Raw genomic sequence first — 18683 nt, forward strand, 5'->3', positions numbered from 1 at the left:
TCCCATTACAAACAGAGCCATCAGACACTTCTTAAAACAGGGAGGCAGAGGAGATTCCATGGGAGGGTACCTGGCTTTCTCAGCTGAGGTCCCCAGAGCCTGTAGGGCCAGACTACCTTAGAGCTTACCCCTATGCTTTCCGAACATTCCAAGAAATCAAAAAGATCATTCCCAATACCCTTCCCGCCCCTCCAATCCCCCAAGGAAGTCAACGAATGGCAAAATTTAAAAAGTATTCAAACAAAATAGGTTATGGTTCTTTTATTTACAAGTCTTTTGAACACCATCCCTGTATGAAGCGTACATTCAAATATTTTTAGCAGTGAGTGAGTTTAATCGTGGAACACTGTAAACAGATAGAGCCTTTAAATATTCTCTTCATCATCTTTTTCCCCCTCTACATTGCATCTTTTAAAATTCGCTTTGGTTCCTGCAGGGAAATATATATATATATATATATATATATATATATAATATAATATTTATTTTTTAAAATAATTCCAAACTCCCTTGAGCTCTTGGAAGGTCGCCGGAAGCTTCCAAGCTCAGTTCTGGGGCGGCGAAGGGCAGAGTGCGGTGCCAGAACTGGGTATTTTGGGGACTCAAGCCCCTCATAGCTGGGGACCGCTGGCCCGGCCCACTGTGTCGCTGAGCAAATCCAAGCCTCAATTAAGTGTGGTGGAAACTTTGCCAGGCTGCCGCACTCCACAGGCATTTCCTGCAGAGATCTTGGGGCCAGCGGCCTGGATGCAGCCTCTTAGCTTTTTGATGTTTTCCACCTCGGGAAAGGTCTGCTCTGTGACCAGGCTTTAGGCCTGAGTGGCAGGCCAGGAAGAAAACCCTCACCGGTAGGAAAAACTAGGTGGGCTGCAGGAGACAACTGCTGGAAGCCCAGGCCTCAGACAGTGCATTGAGTGGCTAGGAGGGGTGGAGAGCTGCTAATGCCACCTGGAATAGATTTTTTTTTTCCCCTCCAGGATCAGCAGCCCTCTCCCACCTCACAGTCACCTTTTAGTCCAGCCGCCGTCTTTCACATTGGCTTTGGAAAGCAGCCCCACTCGGAACATCTAGGAATCCTCCCCCCTTCCTCCTGTTCCTGTCCCCAAGCTGAACTGGGTTTAAAGACAGAATAGCTTCTTGATGCAGGGGTCCTGGGGGGTGGGCAGGCTCCATGTGGAGGGTCCTGGGCCCAGGTCGTTCTCCAGGGCGCTTGGCAGGGGGCCCAGTCCTGATGGAGACCACACCCAGCCCAAAGCTCCACAGTCTCCAAGAATGAACCACCAGGGGTCCCAAACCATTTATTCTAGTTGATGCACAACTCTCCAAATCCAATTTTTGTTAGGAATCTTAACCACAGATGCCCAAGAGAGTCCCGGGCCGCCTCCTTAGAGGCTGTCTCCGTGTGGCCTCCTCTCTTTTGCACATCTCTTTTCTTCGAAAGTCACCACGTGCCTTGACCTTGTCAAGGGCAAAATCTGCATATAATCTCACGTGTATGAAACCCCCCACCCAATTCCAGCAGGCTGGAGCCTTAGAGGAGCGGGTTGGCCGAGTAGTACTGTAAACGGTCTCTGTTAATTTTTTTTTCCTTCATTCTCCTGTTCTGAAACCAGATTTTGACTTGACGGTCAGTGAGGTTGAGCATGCGAGACAGCTGCAGGCGCTTCTCTTTGTTGATGTACACACTGAAGAAGAATTCCCGCTCCAGCTCCCGGATCTGGTACTTGGTATAGGGGCAGCGCTTTTTTCTGGTGCGTTGGCCACCTGTGGAGGGAGAAAGAAGCAGGGAGTGAGTCAGGTGTGGGGGCTGCAGTCCGTCCTTGAGCCCCGAGTGGAGGAAAAGGGCTGGCCCAAGGGACTGGCCCTGTGCAAACCCCATCAAGGTCTCCTCAGTCCCCTGCCTTCAGACTCCTACTGCCAGCTGGGGACAGGCTGCAGGCGGAGACTCAGCCCCAGATAAAAGCCAGCATCCTAGATAGGCCCCCAGGGAAGCTGCTCACGCTGCCCCCAGAGCAGAAAGGAGGGTTCCTTACAGCAACAGGCTAGTTTGTGCCGCAGAGGCGGCTTTCAAAGCCGCCGAGTGGGGGTTGCCGGCTGCCTCCAGCCCCACCAGACTAAACAAACAGCCGCCCGCGGACATTTCACCTTCAAGCACCTGGGCTGCTGGTTCCTGAGGCAGTAAAGTCGGCCCCAGCCCCAGTCTTTCCCGGCTGCGGCCCTGACCCGGCCCTTGTTAGCATCTGAGTCAGCTGCCGGGTCTTTGTCAGCCTGCGTTCTGGCCACCAACTCCTGCCTCCTGGACCAGCCTCCTGGCTTCCACGAGGTGAGGGGGTGGCAGCGGAAGCCCCCTACCCTGGGCCTTCCCTGAGCACCAAGGCCACAGAGCCACCCAGGTCCCCAGCAGGGCAGGGGTGCTGATTTAGATAGGGTGGAGGGAACAGGGGCTTCCCAAAAGCTGCCGGCAGGCTTCACTTGCTCCCCTTTTCAATAAAACTTCACAGGAGGAAAGGAAAAACCCGCTTTTGACAGATTGAATAACAATTGTTAGTAACATGCAGTTGGACAGAAGGCGGCACGTAATTGCCACCGCGCCAGAGGAAAATGGCTTCCTTTTGGATAAAAAGGCCAACTTTGGCTTAATTTGTTCCTTTTAATGTGTTGCTCGAGCTACAGCGGGCTATTTTATCTGTAAAACACGCTCCTAGCGCCGTCGTTAAACAGGGATGCCTTTGAATCCCGGCTGGGACTGGAGTCCCGGCGCAACACATGGCTTTTATAAAAATCTCCGGATTACCTCGCTATCAAAGGCTCCCGGAGCCTTTGCAGGGGGAATTTACAGGCGCCCACCTCCGGCTCCCCAGCCCGATCTGGCCCTGAGCGGGGTCGAGCTGCCGGGCTTGGGACTGAGAAGGGAAAAAAGGGGGAAAAGGAGTTGTGTGTGTGTGTGTGTGTGTGTGTGTGTGTGTGTTTTTTTTTTTTTTTTGCAGGCATGCCTTGGCCGGTGGGTATTTCACGGCCAATTTCAGCACTCGCCACGTGATCCCGCCTTTTATAACAAAGTTTTGTTGGGGGAAACCTAAAGGCCCTTCATAAACCTTATATGCTTATAAAACAGCATATAAAAATTTAACAGCGGTGCTGCGCTAGATTTCCAACTCCCCTTTCATAAAGCGCAGGGCGCTTGCCTTTATACGTACTGGAGCCGCTGGCCTTGTCCTCAGTGTGGCCGGAAGACGACTCGGGGCTGCTGCTGCTGTCAGGGCGCCGTCGCCGCTCCTTCTCCTCCGCCGCTGCCGCCGCCGCCTCCCGGCAGCCGCCGCCGCCGCCGCCGTCCGAACTTGAAGTTGCCGGCGTGCCCGTGCCCGTGGCCGCTGCCGCTGCCGCCGCCGCCGCCGCCGCCGCCGCCGCCGCGGAGGTCGCTGCGGCCGCCGGGGGCCCTTTCTCGGCGCTCTTGTCCCCGGGGTAGTCGGAGGAGGCGAGGTTTTCCGGGGTGCCGTAGGCCGTCTCGAAAAACTGGTCGAAAGCCTGTGGCAGAACGCCGTTCCTGCCCACGGTGCTATAGAAATTGGACGAGACGGCGGGGGTGGGGTGGTGGTAGACGTTGGCCGAGCTCTTGGCCAGCACGTCGCCAGGCACGCCGGCCGCGCTGGGCGCCTGCAGGCAGTCTCTGTGCACGAGCTCCTCCGCGGAGTAGCAGTGAGCCAGATTGCCGCGGGGGTGCCATTTAGTGGCGGGCTCAATGGCGTACTCTCTGAAGGTCACTTCGCGTACGGGTTGGACCTGGGGCAGGTTGGAAGAGTAGGAGTATGTCATTGGGCGCGAAGACGGGGTCTGGGGCAGAAAAGAAGGGAGGCTGGAGAAATCTGGACCCGAGACGTAGTAAGTACAACTTGGCAAATACATGTTAGAGGAGCAGGGACCACGCTCATCAAAATCCATCATTGGGCTACCTTGGGCTCTCCGCAGTAGCCGAGCTTAACATGATTCTCCACTGCAGCTGCCTCTTTGAAGCGGATCCGTGAAGTAGAAATTTGGAGACGTAAGCTGACGTGGAAATCTATCCCCATCCTTAGCAGGGAGGTGCTGGTCATGTGACCTGATGTTGAAATTGACAAGCTGCGAGCTGGTCCGGGCCTTTTTTTTTTTTTTTTTTTCCTCCCCTTTCCTTTCCCCCCCTCCCCTCCCTCCCCGGCTTCCTTTCTTTGTAGCCACCTCAGGGGAAGCAACAGATCGTCACTCGGTGTTCTCACCGAAAGCACGTAATCGCCGGTGTAACTCATGTTGGCTGGGGGGCCTCCCGGCGCGCGGCGAGGCTGGGGTGCGTCCCATGCCACTCGCTTGTGCTCAGCTGCACGGTCCTGGCCCTCAAGTGCGCCGAGGGCGGCGAGAGAGCTCAACTCCTGCCACCCATCACTCCCCGGGTGAGGGATGCCCCAGGCTGGGGGTGGCCGGGTGGGAGCTCGTCGCTGCGTGGCCCGTGCGCGGTCCTGGAATCTATTCTCCTGGAGGCTCGCGTTCGCACCTCCTTCTTCGCTATCCCCCTCCCACAGGCTTGCTCTGGAAACCACCTCTGCCTCCGACTCTGGCCGGACCCCCTTCGGGGCCAGGGTTCGCAGCCGTGGATGTGCCTGCCTCGTGGCTTGCCCGATTTGCACGGTGACTTGATTACACGCTCGCATTCATGGTCACTTCCGAAGCGCTTTAGTGCCTTCCGTCCCTAAACCGCCAACAACCAGGGCGGCTTCCCCCGCGGTTTGTCAGGCATCTGCAGGTCCCGGAAGGGCCTTCGTCTTACCCGGGATCCACCTCCACTTCATTCTCCCCGCCGGCCTCCTCACTCCACCCCCTGCCCTTGAAGAACCCCCCCCCTCCCCGCTGCCTGCCGGGGTTCGGAGTCGCCCGGCAGAGCCGGGGGCTGTGGGGGCTGCGCCACGGTGCATGGGTCCCCCCGCCTGCCTGGTCTCATGGAGCTGAGGACCCGGGAAGCCGTGCGGTTGAGGCGAGCCTTGGGCTGCTTTAGGGGCGCTGACAGCCGAGGAGCGTTTTCCTGGGTATGCTGCACCTTCCGCGGGCTCAGCAGGCTGCCAGCGGAGCTTCAGAGCTGAGTGGGGGCAGTGAGGAGACGGCTAGGGACAGTAGGGACAGGGAGCCGTGGCTGAGAAAAGGGTAACATGCTTCCTCTCCTTCCTGGCGAAGCGTGAGAGCCAGTGATGTGCAGGGAGAAACTCAGAAGGCTCGGCGCCTTTTCTGCTACTCATCCCACAGAAGAAACACAATACCAGAGGAAAGAGCGCTGCTTCCCAAACTCGCGGGACCGGGGGTGACAAGAACGCCTCAGAAAGGCTAGATTTGAGCCCAAGGTAGAGACAGGGGCCATAGCTGCTAGTAGGAGTCTTAGCTTTCTTGGGAAAAAGAAAGAAAAATATTAAGATGGTGAAAAATGCTTGCCATCCTGCAGGATTGAATTATCAACGTTTGGGAGAAGTGAAAGAGGGCACAGGGCTGCTAGGCAGGACCGCAGCTGGGAGGGGCCCAGCCCTGGGGCCTCCCCACACCTATCTTCTTGGAAGGAGCTGGATGTCGCTGAAGCAAAGTTGAAAAATGAAAAAGGATAACCTTTTCCCTTTCCCCATCCAGGAAATAGCTGAAGGTATTTATATATCTCGGGGAGATTTAGAGTATAAACTCTAAGATCTTTGGTATTTAAGTGTCAACATCGATTTATTTATTTATTGCTGAGCTGACTGTAACTGACTCAATAACAAATCTAATCATGTATTGCACTGGAAAAGAACTATTCTCATTATGTGTTTTCTCCAAATGATGGCCCACCGTTGCATTTGAATACCTGCTGTAAATATCAATAATATCGAGTAATTACTCTGCAGTGGAGTAAACTAATTTATTGGCATTAATGTTTATGTGGCTCCTACCCCCTTCCTTTACAAGGGTTGCTTATCACAAATCAAACTAGTCGGACACATTGGTTTAATGAACTCTTTATTCAGGATTTGCTGCAAGAACTTTCATACCCCTTGAATCCCTAAGAGTTGAACTTGAAATTATTTGTGCATCTTCAGCTTGACATATTTGTCCACTGTGGCTTGTCCACTGTGCAGAGGGCAGCAGTGGTGTGAGTGAGGTCTGGTGGGAAGGAAGGTTATTGGGGAAAGGCAGCTTGAGACCTCCTAAAGCTGGGAATCGCAGTTACGGGATTGCCCTGCAGCGAAAAAACTTCGATTTCCAGCAGTGACCAACAAGGCAAAATATTTATTTCTCCACAGCATCTCTTTCTTGGAGACAGAATATAAAAGGGAGAAGGAGAGGTTTGCGAACAGTAGTGTTTGAGCCGTTCCCGGACTTGATTTTGGCTCTCTGAAACTATCTCCCAGTAGCCCACCCAGTCCCCCGCCACCCCGACCCTCGAACAAAAGGAATGCTTGAGGGGTTTCAGTGACTTTGCTGTAACAAAGGCGCCACCATTTCAGGGCTTGCCCCGCCCCTGGGTGAAGGCAAACAAATTCTTGCACTTGTATTAGGGCTTTTAAGACTATAATTGAACCCGGGGGCGTCTAGGAGAACCGAAAACAGTTCTAGACAGACCTGGGGTTTTATAGCAGTTTTGGCAGTCAACTTCAGCTTGTGCCTGAGCAGACCGGCTGCGGTGGCCCGCCAGCCGGGGACGCCAGGCTACCTCCCCCAAGCTGCACGCAGCCCCTCTCCTAATTAGATCGGCTTCCCCCTTAGTGCCAGGGAGAGGGGGTACCGGCAGAAAGGTCAGTATGGGGATATACACTGTTCTGCGTAATCAACGCCTCCCGTGCCCCTGAGAGCCAAGCCGAGAGGGTGCCAGCAGGTCTGGATCCCATGGGTATCTGTAGGAGACAAAGGCAAATTTCCGAGAAGAGGCTGGGATGGAGGAAGGCTCTCCCAAAGCAGCTGGCAGGGTAATTCAAGAAGGCTGTACCGATGCGGGGTGCCGGGAGGGACACACAGCCCGGAAGAGGATATGTTGGGGTGCTGCAGCAAAGATGGATGAGGGGAAAGGCTTTTGATGCCAGGAGAAGAGAAAATGCCTGGAGTGGCGAATGTTTTTACTTCCCCAGCAGCGACAGGAGGGGGTGCTCAGATCCCCAAGGCTTCGGACTTTTCCCAGCTTTGCCCGCTCCTGCCCCTCTTGCCCAGAATATACTGGCAGTGTGAATGTTTGCGGGGGTGGGAGGGAATAGTTGGGGGTGGGCGAAGATTGGAGCATCAGACCAAATCTGGGCAAGCAGGGGAGGCACAGCTGCAGGTACTTGGTTTTGACTTTGCTTTGAGCCTAACTGACTCTTCCGCTTTGCAGGAGGCCCTACACCCGAACTGAGCCCACCCTGCTCAGGGGAAGACCTGACGGGTGCTAAGGCCACCTGGAATGCCAAGTCCGAGTTGTATTTCTTAAAGAGATCGAGTGGATGAGGCTGTGACATTGGCCCCTGCCGACTGGTTTCCCACGAGCTGTTCTTTCTCAGGAGCTCCACAAAGCGGAGCCATCTCCAGAAAGCAATCTTCAGCATGTATTTCCTTTTATCCTCAACCTAGAGCCCCACGGCAGCTAATGCAAAAGGCCAAAAATGTTTTGGAGGAAGAAAAACAAAGGCAGGAAGTGGCGGCGGCCTGACGGTGCGTGTGTGTCTGCGGAGAAGGGAGGGAGCCGTTTCAATCTCTTCTTGTTGTTTTTCCAAACTTCAAGGTCTAGGCAGCCCTCGCAGGGCCGGGCCCTTTCGTTCCCCAAGCCGTGTTTGGAGATGGCCACCCGGAGAGGAGAAGGCTGGCGCCCCCGCATCAGCGTGGTCAGGCGGAAACGGCTAACGAGGCGATTTGCTCAGCAAAGCAGACCGAGCCTTTGCAAGGCTCCGTGTGATTTGGCCTTAAATGGGGGGGTGGGGGGTGGGGGTTGAGGGGTTCGGCAGCACCTCCCGGATCCTCCTGCTGGGGCTGAGTGCATCTTGGTGGAGATGATTCCTGCGTCCTACACTCCACCCACCTCCCCAGGCAGGATACTGGAATAAATTGTGTCCAGGTGCCTCTGCCCAGCACTGCCGCCTCCCTCCACTTCTTTTTGCAGCCAAAGGGTGCCTGCTGGTGGCGCCCGGGCCAGGTAGCTTTGGTGCAGTCGGTGCGCACCAGGGCAACGTGAGGCTCTTTCACTGGGGGGGGGGGGGTTGTCATGCTGGGGATGTCTGCAGCACAGCCCTTTGAGGGGCATGAGCCGAAAGGACTGTCACTTGATAGTCAGCTTAACACCTGTTCACTCAAAGGGAGAATAAAACAGTGGGCAGGGAGCAACTCTAGACTGGGGTTCCCAACCCCAAGTGCCGCTGCTGCTAGGGTGCCCTCTTTTCCCCTTAGTGCTAGCTTGGGCACTGAGGCCAGCTCACTGACCTCCAAATCTGAGGATCTGAAGTCCCCAGTGCCTGCACTTGCAACCCCTTCAGGCAAGTCAAGCCCCTCGGCAAGTAGCTAATAGTGGGAATGCCAATACCAGGCTGCTCGCTCACCATATTCCCTCCCTAGCTGGTCCTGTCTCCCTGCAGCTCCTGTTTGCCTGTCTCCCCATCCTCTTTCCAGCGGAGTCTCCCCTTCTCCAGCCTCCGGCCTTTTCTGACGCCCCTCCTAGGCTAAGCAAGAACTGAGGTGCCATGGGAGGGCACCCAACACTCAAGCACAGAAAAGGGGGCTGTTAGGTTCCTGACCACCCCCACCCAAGTTTAGGACTTCACCAGGGATCTGAACTAGATCTCTTACCTCATTCTTCCGAACACTCCATTCCAAGGCTCTACCGTGTTATTTTTCTTTCCTTCTCTCATCAATATTTCCTTCTCTTCTTGGGACCTAGCTCCAGGATGGCAGCTAGCCTGGGAGGGGTCCGGCCCACTTGACAGACCAAACCTCACTCGCAAAGATCTACAGTCATTTACCTATGGATCACTTAGGGCACCAACATTTTTTGCCTTTTCTTGTTGTACTGAGCCCCTAGCTACCTCGGTCCCTAAAACGTCACACTTATTTCTAGAAAAGCTACACAGAAGACTATTTCAACCCCAGTGACCACACTGCATACAGGTGCAAAAGCCAACTGATGGCCCGGTGTAGAAACAGCCACTGAGCCCTTCCTGGGTTTGGAGGCCAGGCTTTTATTTGAGGGCTGTCTCCTTCTAAATGGGAGGTGTCTGGAGGTGCGTTGTCCTCCATGGTGATTCTGGATAATGGGTTGTCTGGGGAAGCCCAGGGGATCTCCCAGGATTTGTTCTCAGGAAACAGTTTATCGGCAGATTTTGGCCAATCTATATCACATTTCGAGGCGTTGTCCAGAGGTGGCACTGAGGCTGCCATGAAATATCTGGAGACCCTCTCTATCACTAGTAGGTGGAGGCAGCAGTTAACTTCTCTCCTTGCCTTGGCAAGGCACCCGCCTGTCCACAAGCTCTTCTACCCTTGCCTATAGCACAAGAACAGGTAATGCCTTGAACTTGACCTTACGGTTGGTTCTCATCTGACTCACAGGTTCAATCTTCCAAGGTCCCTAAACATCTGAAGAAGTCCACATCCTTCCTCTGGTTGCTAAAGAGTGGGGCATAGGGCTCAGCTGAGGGTCCCAGACACTCAAGCAATCTGGTTATATTTAGTTTAGTGGGTCCCAAATGGATGGGAGAGAGTTACTTCCTTTGAGAATAACTATTTTTACTTTTATTGTTGTGGATTCATTATTTAAAAAAATCACCCCCCTCATCTTATCAAGTGGGAACAAATGGAGTAGGGGAAACTTTCAAGGACAAAGCCCTGGTTCTCAGCATCTGCTTTCTATTCTCCCTGAAACTTCGGCCCAAACGGGTTTCTCCAGCAGAGGGTATCTGCAATAAAGTGGACAAAAGAGGGCGGCCCAACCAGAAGGCTAGCCCTGGCCCTCAGGGTCTTGTCCCTACAGCTGTGGTTCACAGGAAGCCTCCAAGGCCCCAAGCTCCAGCTGCCTCCTAGGTCAATTCTCCAGGCTCCTTCACGTCTACTCCGGCAGCAATCCGTGGTTCACATTGCAGACTTAAAAAGAGCGAGCCCATGCCCAGCCCATGGCTACCCTAGGAGTCTCTCCCACATGCCCTTCCAGGCAGTTCTGCGACCATACCTATTCATGGACAATTCCTCCAGCTAGTGTCCCTTCAAAGGCCCTACTTCACCCATGCAGCTTTAGGTATAAAGCCCAGCTATTCTGTCCTCTGTGGAGGTGGGCGGGGGGTGGGGGATGAAATCCTTTACAGGGCCTCTTTGATTCACCTGGAGCCTAAGCTCAGGGCTGACTCTGCCTAAGCTATTTGTTTACCACTGGGCCTGATGGGTGACCCTGTGCAGGCAGGCTACGGGGCAGAGGGCAAGGCTCCCACCCCTCCAGAGCACAGTGAGTGGGTTTGGGGGCCCCGGGAGTCAGGGATTTTTACCTTTGGCAGAGTGCACCTCACTTCTTGGCACAGATTTTAGGCAGGAGAAGAAGGGCATCAAAGTGCACAAAGCATCAGCATGCACTTCAAGGAGCAGACCTGGACTAGAGGACCTTAAGAGAGGTTCCCAGCAGGGTCCTTGCTCCCCTATCCTATTCCTGGCTCTGCTGGCCCACAGGCCCTGCGGGTCCCCTGTTTCTGCCGGAGCCCAGACCTCTGATCCAGCCACATTCGCTCTCCGGAGCTTGCAGGCGCTGCCTCTCGCCGGGGCTAGGCCTCCGCGGGCTCCGAAGTGTCCTGGACCAGCTTTTCCAGGACTCGACGGGGACATAGCCTGGGCCACCTCTGGCTGCGGGAACTCCTTTTCAGTAGGGAAGCCAGGAAAGAACCCTGGCCTCCAGTCCGCGAGTCCAGGCCATCAGAACCCGCTTGCAGCCGGCCAAGTGTGGGTCCCGGGCCTTCCTGAGTCCGCCGCGGCCCTGACCGTGGAGGCGGCCATCCTGCGGAGGACTTGACCTTTGCGGCTCGGCGAGGGGAGGGCGCTCTCTGAGCTGCCGGGAGGGGGATTCTGCTTTCTCCAGCTTCTCCCACCCAATAGCAGCCTGGACAACCCACGCATGCAGCGCCGCTCACCTCCATCCCCCCTCCATTTTGTGCAGTGTCCGCAGACCCGCGGCCGAAACAAAGCCCCCAGCAGTGCTCTCACCACCTCCTTTGCGAGCTCTTGTCCCCAACTCCCCTTGGCTAAAAGGTTCAGAGCTAAAGCCAAGCGGTCCAAGGCCCTCCCCAGCGTCCTCTTCTCTCGCTGGACCCCAGCCGCCCGCAGCCAATGCCAGGGTACTACTGAGGGTGCCAACCGGGCCCCTGCCGGTGCCATCTTCCCGGGAGAGGGGTCCTGGCCTCGGGCTGCGGGCGGCGCCGGGCCTACCGCCGAGCAGAGCCACAGAGGCGCTGGGCGCAGCGAGGCCGGAGGCCGCTTCCCGGCCCAGGCCCAGGCCCAGGCGGAGACCCGGGGCTGCCCGGAGGGCCCGGATTCGGGTCCACAGCGTGCTCCCGCGTGCCCAGCTCGCTCTCCGCTCCCTCGGATGTCACCCCACCCCTCGGCCCGGGGCTCAGAAAGCGGAAGTATTTGGTAGAGAAAAAACACGGTTTCTTTTCAGTCCGTCCTCAGAACCCCTTTTAGAGAAAATGCTCCTGTCAAGTTTTATTTCCCGTGCAAACCACCTTCCACGCTGCCAAGAATTAAGACCGGGAGAGATTAAATACCCGATTATTCTCTTGGGGAGGGCGGGGCGGGGCGGAGAAGCGGGCACCCGCACAAAACATTCGTTTCAATCGGCTTGTCCTCATCAAATCACGCCTGGAGAGGCCCGCCAAGGCCCCGCTCTCGGGCGACCGTGACGTCAGCCTGCAGCTGCGGGGCGACTCCCCGGCGCGGGTGCCCGGCCCTCGGAGGAGCCCGCCAGGCGCGGGCCTCGGGGGTCCAGCGCCCTGACCTCGGCCAAACGTGCTGCTGCGTGCCTCCTGCGACACACAAGCCTTGCAGGCAAGGCCGGCTCTGGCAGGGTCGGAGCCTCCATTTTGAGCAGAGGGTTCGCTTGGAAGCAGGGAGGATTGGGAGCGTCGCCTCTGCCCCGGGGGCGCGACATCAGGCGGCGCTCTGAGTCCGCGGCTGGCGCTTCTGCGGCTCGTCCACACGCCCGCACCTGGGCCGAGCCCCGCGCCGCCGCGCCGCCGCCCGCCAACGTTCCAGCGTCTCTAAGGGGCCGTGCTCATGCTTTCTGCCGGGGTCCCGGCTCTTCAGCTGCGCGACGGAGCCGGGCAGAAATGGAATCAACTGTGACAAGGCCGTAGCTGCTTTCATGGAGGGATTTTTCCGTGCCGGCGTCTTCCTTCCTTCCTTCCTTCCTTCCTTTCTTTTTTCCCCCCTTCCTTTTGAAATCAAATTAAAAATAGCAGACACCTCTCAGGCATTCGGCGGCGCTACGTAGAGGTTGGAGGATTGAAGCAGCCGATCAGAAAGTGGGTGTTTTCGTAAAGAATGAGGCCGGCTGCTATTTACCCGGCGGCCTAGCCGATGAAAACTTAATTGTTGTGTGCGGTTCCTAAAACCTAGGCATAAATCTCCCCGGGGCCGCTCGGATAACGCCACATCGTTGTTTATGAAAACTGGGATGTGAGCTACTCGCTGCACATTTCTCTGATTCACCAGGTCTTGGGCTGCTGACACGCATTCGATCAACTTTAAAGGAACGCGCATAAATCAGGAAGCCCCTAGCGTCTCCTCCGTAGAGGTCCGCAAATCCGGAAGGGCGCCTCTGAACCCACCCGGGCGGGGGGCTTAGCAGTGCTGGACAGCCTCCGTCTCCCCTCCGAAACTCCGGAATCCGTAGAGAGGAAGCGAGAAGCCGCATCTTCACCAAACCCTCCAAACACACGCAGCAGGGTGTAATCTGCACAGACATTACGCGGTGAAATCTGTGTCATTACCCGCACGCATACGTATCACCCTCCGCTGAATTTCACTGACTCGTGAATTTTTCAGAAAGCACTTCCATTAGGTTGAGTTTTAAAAAAGAATCATTTTCTTTTCCCCTTTCTTTAAAAATTATTGCTTCTCTCTCTCTCTCTGTGTCTCTTAACAATTTAAACGGATGGCTTCAGTTCTGCATCAGGCATAAATAGTAGTTAAATGCAAAGTGACATTTTACAATCATCCACTTAAAATACCTTAATAAATTTGACAGTATTAAGAGCATATGGAAAAAGTGGTTTTTTTTTTTTTTAAAGTCCCATATTTACAGTTTTTTAAAGGGCAGGCCATTACAGGATTCAAAATCTTTGCTAATAGATGAAAACACTGTCTAGCTGTTTTCATATTTACAATTTCTTGTTCAGAAGAGGCTTCCCTTTTAGGGAAAAATAAAACACATTTGAATCAGCTATCCAGCTGTACTATCCTGGTGTCTGGTGTTATTATTGCTATATGGTGGCTGGAGTCCTTCTGGATGTCTTTTTTCTAAAGGTTTAGACTAATTGCTATTTGGGTATTAGGGATCATAATCCATGCTTGCTTTAGGTTATCTGGTAGATCCATAAGAATTTTAAATAAGAGGGGAGCTAGATAGGGTTGACTATCACCAACCATTTAGAACGGGGGGAAAAAACCTGAAATATCTTCCGTCATTAGTTTCAAAAATTGAAGGGGGTGGGGGGAAAGAAAACTACTACTTTACCCAGAGTTCCTGCGATGGGTTGTGAAAGGGGCGGTATTCGGGCTTCAGAGCGGCTGTTGGCCTCCTTCCTAGGCCTGAGGCTCAGAATATTTCTCACATCTAAAGAAAAATATCCCCCGTCAACAGAAGAGTCCCCTTTGGAGCTGTTCGTAAACACACAGTATGATCCAGCTTCGAAGGGATTTTCCACCACTTTAAACATTTTGGGGAGAAAGTTGTTCCTTTGGCTTGATGGCAGCTTGTTTAGAAAGGGAGAGCTGTGGAACATGATGTGGGGCGCTTGAACTGGACCATCATTTTCATTTGTTTCCACCAGTGGAGTTAAAATCCATGTTCAGGGCAGCAAAACTGGATTGCACGTCTCAAGACCAGCCCACACGTATGCTTCAAGACCATGCTGTTTCTGAGACCGCTTCAAAGATTCTAGAATTCTCCGTCTATAAAGAAGCTCTAAGTCCAGGTTGGAGAGGTTTCCGTCAGCCAGGTTTCTCAGCAACCAATGTTGTTTTCCATAAATCGATGAATATGGTTTTTTAATTCTCAATGACTTTCCTCTAACATAAAGATAAAATTAACCTCATCTCAAAATTCTACATCCTAAGGCTCCTGGTTCCACCAACATTTCAATATATATATATATATATATATATGGCACGGATTTGACAAAAACACATTATCTTGTGTGTATATTAAATAGAAAACATACATACGTGTTATTTATGACTCTAAACACAGCACCTGATGTGTTGTTGGGGGGTCAACAAGTAGTAGATATACTTGGTATTATTGTTATTGTTTTGATGGTGATCGTTAATATTAATTGTGTATATTTCTTCCACAAATCAAATGGCAGTTTTTGCAAACAGCAGTATAAGATTGCACACCACCCACGAGCAGTAATCGGCTCTGAGAGATCCAGGATAACTCTCCGTCTGCATCCATAATATGGTCATTTTGTAGATATGAGATCTTTCAGCTCTCCATACTGACCTCCTAAGAGGTTTCTTTGAATTTCTGAAATGTAACTCTAGAACTCTAGAGTTAGCGAGGTATCTGAAACTTTTTATTTGCCATATAGACTCCTCTATAGTTCTAATTAGGATGGTAGGCCACCTTGGAGGGTGAGGGCAGGAAAGAATGGTTATTTAAGAACACCTTTTAGACTGTAACAAAAACGTACAGCTTTGAAGCAGATCTGCAGAAATCTGAGGCAGAGCGGGCACTGGGAAGACAAATCAAACTTGGCCGTTAAAGAAAAGGAGCAAAACTTCATCATGTAAAGTACATTTTGTACCTCAACTCTAGAAATCACCTTAAGTTACAACATCTTGGGTCATCAGTAATTAGTGATATTGTATCTGTACAGACTCTACAAATATATATATATATATATATATATATATATATATACAAGCACACACAAGCACTGATATGCAAATGTATACATGTATACACACAAATAATATATATTCACATATATACAGGCACATGTATAACTTACATATATTCAAATTTGTTCCATCTGGAGCCAAAGAAATGAGTACTAAATCTCTAAAACAAGGAGTCAAGGAGGTAAGACCTTTTGATTCCCTTGAAGCTGAAGAATTACAAGGAAGCTTGTCAACGCGAGGTGGCGCCCTTGATCTACTAATCCAGCCGAGGCCAATTCATGAGCTGTCAAAAGTCAAGGTCACAAATTGTCTTTTTTCGTCAAGGTCAAGGTTTAAGGCCTTTCCTAGTCCTGTCATTTCAACAAATATCAAAACCTGCCCTTTCAGACACATGCAGACCCAACAGTATATTTGAAAATACGATATAGCCTGGGCATCACTGATACTAAACAACTGGTTTTCATTTTCCACAGTGAGCCTGGGAATTTATACTATCTCTTCCTCCTTTCTTTTTTCTCCTTCTCAGAATGTCTAATGCTTTAACTTTCTTGAAGCACTTATCTAAATTTTCAGGATTTTAGTTATGAGGGAGTTCTCCTTTTGCTTAAAAAATTTGTAGTGAAAAAAAAAAAAAGACTGAATTAATAATAGAAAAGAATGGTCCTTGGTTTGTATAGGACAAACCCGCTCCATTTTTTTCTTTCTGTGCAGTGCACATTTAGTATAGGAAAATAACGAGTATTTCCTTTAGATTTTAATGGCAATGACTATTTTATTACCATAATTAATACCACTATATCATTATCTACAGGTCTAAGGTTTTTAAATTCTTATTTTTAGTAGAAATGTTTGAAAAGCAGGTGCACAAATACATTTTCACAGTGTGCTGAATGTCTTTATTTACAAGATAGCATTTTATAGTGAATGTGAACAAAATGAATGTGCTGGTCGAAATAACTGCTTGATTAAAAATGTGCTGTAAAAATGAATCCTTAAACTTCCTAATGCAGTCTTATAACACAATAAACAAGGAAAAAATACTAATCCCTTACTAGATCAAAGTATAGAATTGTAAACATCTAAATGTTTCAGGGGAATGGATTTCCGTTCTGAGTTTTCTAAAAAAATTAAAAAGCAAAATTATTCTCCAGCAAATGTTTAGTAAATTCTGGGGGAAATACCAGTTTAAATGAAACATGAACCCTGTTCAATCCAAAGTCCACTATGTCCCGATGGACCTCTCAGGATAGCTGATAAAGTGAATTCTATGAAACATCTGATGCTTGAAATTTTTTTTTTGAAAAGTTATCAAATCCTTTGGAAAGTAAATGGTATCAGGCAGAGCATATAATCCAAATGCCACAAAATATGCTTGTTATGAGCAATTTAAAATTATTGTCAGAAAGACGTTCCCAACCTGGGGTTCCCTTGTAGCCTCAAAGGCTCAGCTGGTTGTATTTACTACCAAGACAAATGATCCTCAGAAAAGCTTTCTCTCCCTTTCTTCCTTCATTGTAAATAGCCCAAGATCATTATTTCAGTACCTTCTCCTCTCTCCCCTTCTCAATCTATACATGTTTTGCAGAATATACAACAATGGTAGGCATTTCACTGAGATTTACCTGAGCAGTCACTTAACATGCAAAGGAGATGTCAATGGCGACCCAAAGACAAGCAGATGTTTACAACAGCCTCTTACTTTTGTAACCAGGTTTTGGATTATTACCATATAACACAGTATCCTGAAATATTATGGTCACATAAATACTTACAAGATTTCAGTAAATGCGTAACTTATCTGAAATTGCATATTTGGGGGTTGACGTTCAACTCTAGAGTTTGTCATTTAACGGTCTGGTGGGGTTGGCGGGAGAACTGGAAGTCTTTACCTTTTTCTTAAAGTTTTAAAAGAGTTGTAGATTCCACCAAGGAGAAAGAGATCTCCCTTAGGAAAGCAAAATGCCAGTGTCTTTCTCTTTCTCTTTCCCATTCTTCAGTTATTATTATTAAGCATTATGTTCATTATATCTGGGCAAAGCAACGAGTTCTGAAGCATTTCTTCAAGTTGCTCTCTCGCTCCACTTTTAATCCATTAACTAGTGGTCTTCAGTTTGTTGATGACTTTTTTCTCTTTGACCCTCCTGTTCTGGAACCAGATTGTAACCTGCCGCTCGGAGAGATTTGTCGTGGCTGATATCCTCCTCCGTTTGTCCTTGGTAATGAATTTGTTTGTAGCATATTCCCGTTCGAGTTCTTTTAATTGCACCTTGGTGTAAGGGACCCGCTTCTTTCTCCCTCGCCTGTAGGAGCTGGCGTCTGAGGGATGAGAAACCACGTCTGGAAGATAGGGAAGAAGGCAAGTTACACAGGGAGCAGACCCAGACCAGGACAGGCGACAGCTCGATCTGAGCCACCCGCCTTGCATCGCCCAGCTGCCTTTTGCCATGCATGGGTACAATCCAGCCTTCCCCTAAGACCTGAAGGGTCGGTGGGGTGGGGGGTGGGGGGTGGTTAGCCCTGCACTGAAATGAAATAGCCTATGGCTCCATTGGCCACACAGCCGAGCCATCCAGTCCACACAGCAGGCTGGGTTCGCTTGACCGCCTGGCCCAGCGGCCCATACCTTAGCCCCAGACGCAGGGGATAACACTTCTATGCCTGGCTCCTCTCTGTATACCCCAATCCCCAACACTTGATGCTTCTACACTGAAGCCCTTTTTTGAGAGAACGAATAGGGGTAATTTTGTAAACCGTTTCCAGGTCAACTTTCCATCCTTAAGTCGATGTCAAGGGCTAAGGAGGGCGGGGCACAGAGGGAGAAAGGGAGCCAGCCAGGGTCCGCACAAGCTTCTTCCCAGCCATCCCTCCTCACCCAGAGAGAGCCAGGAGTGGGCCCAACTCAAGGGCAGCGCGGGCCGCGCCAGCTAGCCGGGGTCGGGCTCCCAGAGGTGCAGGCCAGGGAGAGAGCAGAGGGGCAGGAGGGTGACCCGGGAGGAGCGGCAGAGAAGCTGGAGCAGAGCTGGAGGACCGGGGTTGAGAAGGGGGCGCCATTTACCGGGCAGAGTGGACTTCCAGAGGTGGGGAGGCTGCGCCTGCTCTTTGGGGCAGTACATTTGGCCGTTCCAGCCGTTGGGCAGCGCCCAGGGCTGGTAGCTTTCCATGGGGAGACCCAGGGGCTCGTGGCGCGACTCGCCGGGGCCCCCGAGGCCGGGCACCACCGGCATATCCAGGTAGCCAGGCACGGGCTGATGGTGGTGGTAAGGCCCGGGCGCGTAGCCCTGGTGGTAGAAGGCGAACTCCTTGGCGCGGGAGCTGAACTCCTCGGCCGCCGGGCCGGCCGTATCCATGTACTTGTCCGCGAAGGCGGCGGCAGCCGCGGCGGCCGAGGCTGGCTGCGCGCACGACTTGATGGCGTTGGGGTGCGGGCCCATGCGGGCACACGGGTAGTAGCCGCTGCCGAAATAGCCGTAGGGCAGCGCCGCGGGCCCCGACGAGCTCTGCGCCGCCGCCGAGCAGGGACTGCACTGCTTGGCGGCCTCGGTGCCCGCCGGGCCCGCCGGGCCGGGCCCTCCAGAGGACGACGC

At 52.1% G+C, this 18683-nt stretch overlaps 2 protein-coding genes across 2 annotated transcripts in view; both read right to left on the minus strand.

The window, feature by feature from the left end:
• Positions 1-455: 455 nt before the first annotated feature.
• On the minus strand, positions 456-4061 carry HOXA11 (homeobox A11). The gene is made up of 2 exons (XM_049643148.1): positions 3198-4061; positions 456-1764 (listed from the first exon to the last, which is right to left on the minus strand). The coding sequence occupies exons 1-2, from the start codon at positions 3940-3942 to the stop codon at positions 1532-1534; spliced, it is 978 nt and encodes a 325-aa protein (XP_049499105.1). The 5' UTR covers positions 3943-4061; the 3' UTR covers positions 456-1531.
• A 10760-nt stretch (positions 4062-14821) lies between these two features.
• The window catches only part of HOXA13 (homeobox A13), a 6781-nt gene continuing 2919 nt past the window's right edge, over positions 14822-18683 (minus strand). Inside the window, exons 2-3 of the mRNA XM_049642284.1 lie at positions 18155-18682; positions 14822-17436 (exon numbers count right to left, since the gene is read on the minus strand). Coding sequence (XP_049498241.1) covers positions 17192-17436; positions 18155-18682 — 773 coding nt within the window. The 3' untranslated portion in view covers positions 14822-17191. The remainder of the gene's footprint in view (positions 17437-18154; position 18683) is intronic.

The sequence above is a fragment of the Panthera uncia genome, chromosome A2, assembly GCF_023721935.1.
Source record: "Panthera uncia isolate 11264 chromosome A2, Puncia_PCG_1.0, whole genome shotgun sequence".
NCBI classification, from domain to species: domain Eukaryota; kingdom Metazoa; phylum Chordata; class Mammalia; order Carnivora; family Felidae; genus Panthera; species Panthera uncia.

What these genes read in the sequence shown, in the direction of transcription:
- HOXA11 (XM_049643148.1), bottom strand. Translation starts at nt 3,942, where the DNA reads ATGATGGATTTTGATGAGCGTGGTCCCTGCTCCTCTAACATGTATTTG. An exon ending in GGACAAGGCCAGCGGCTCCA is followed by an intron (nt 1,765 to 3,197) that starts GTACGTATAAAG and finishes CTCCCTCCACAG; the next exon opens with GTGGCCAACGCACCAGAAAA.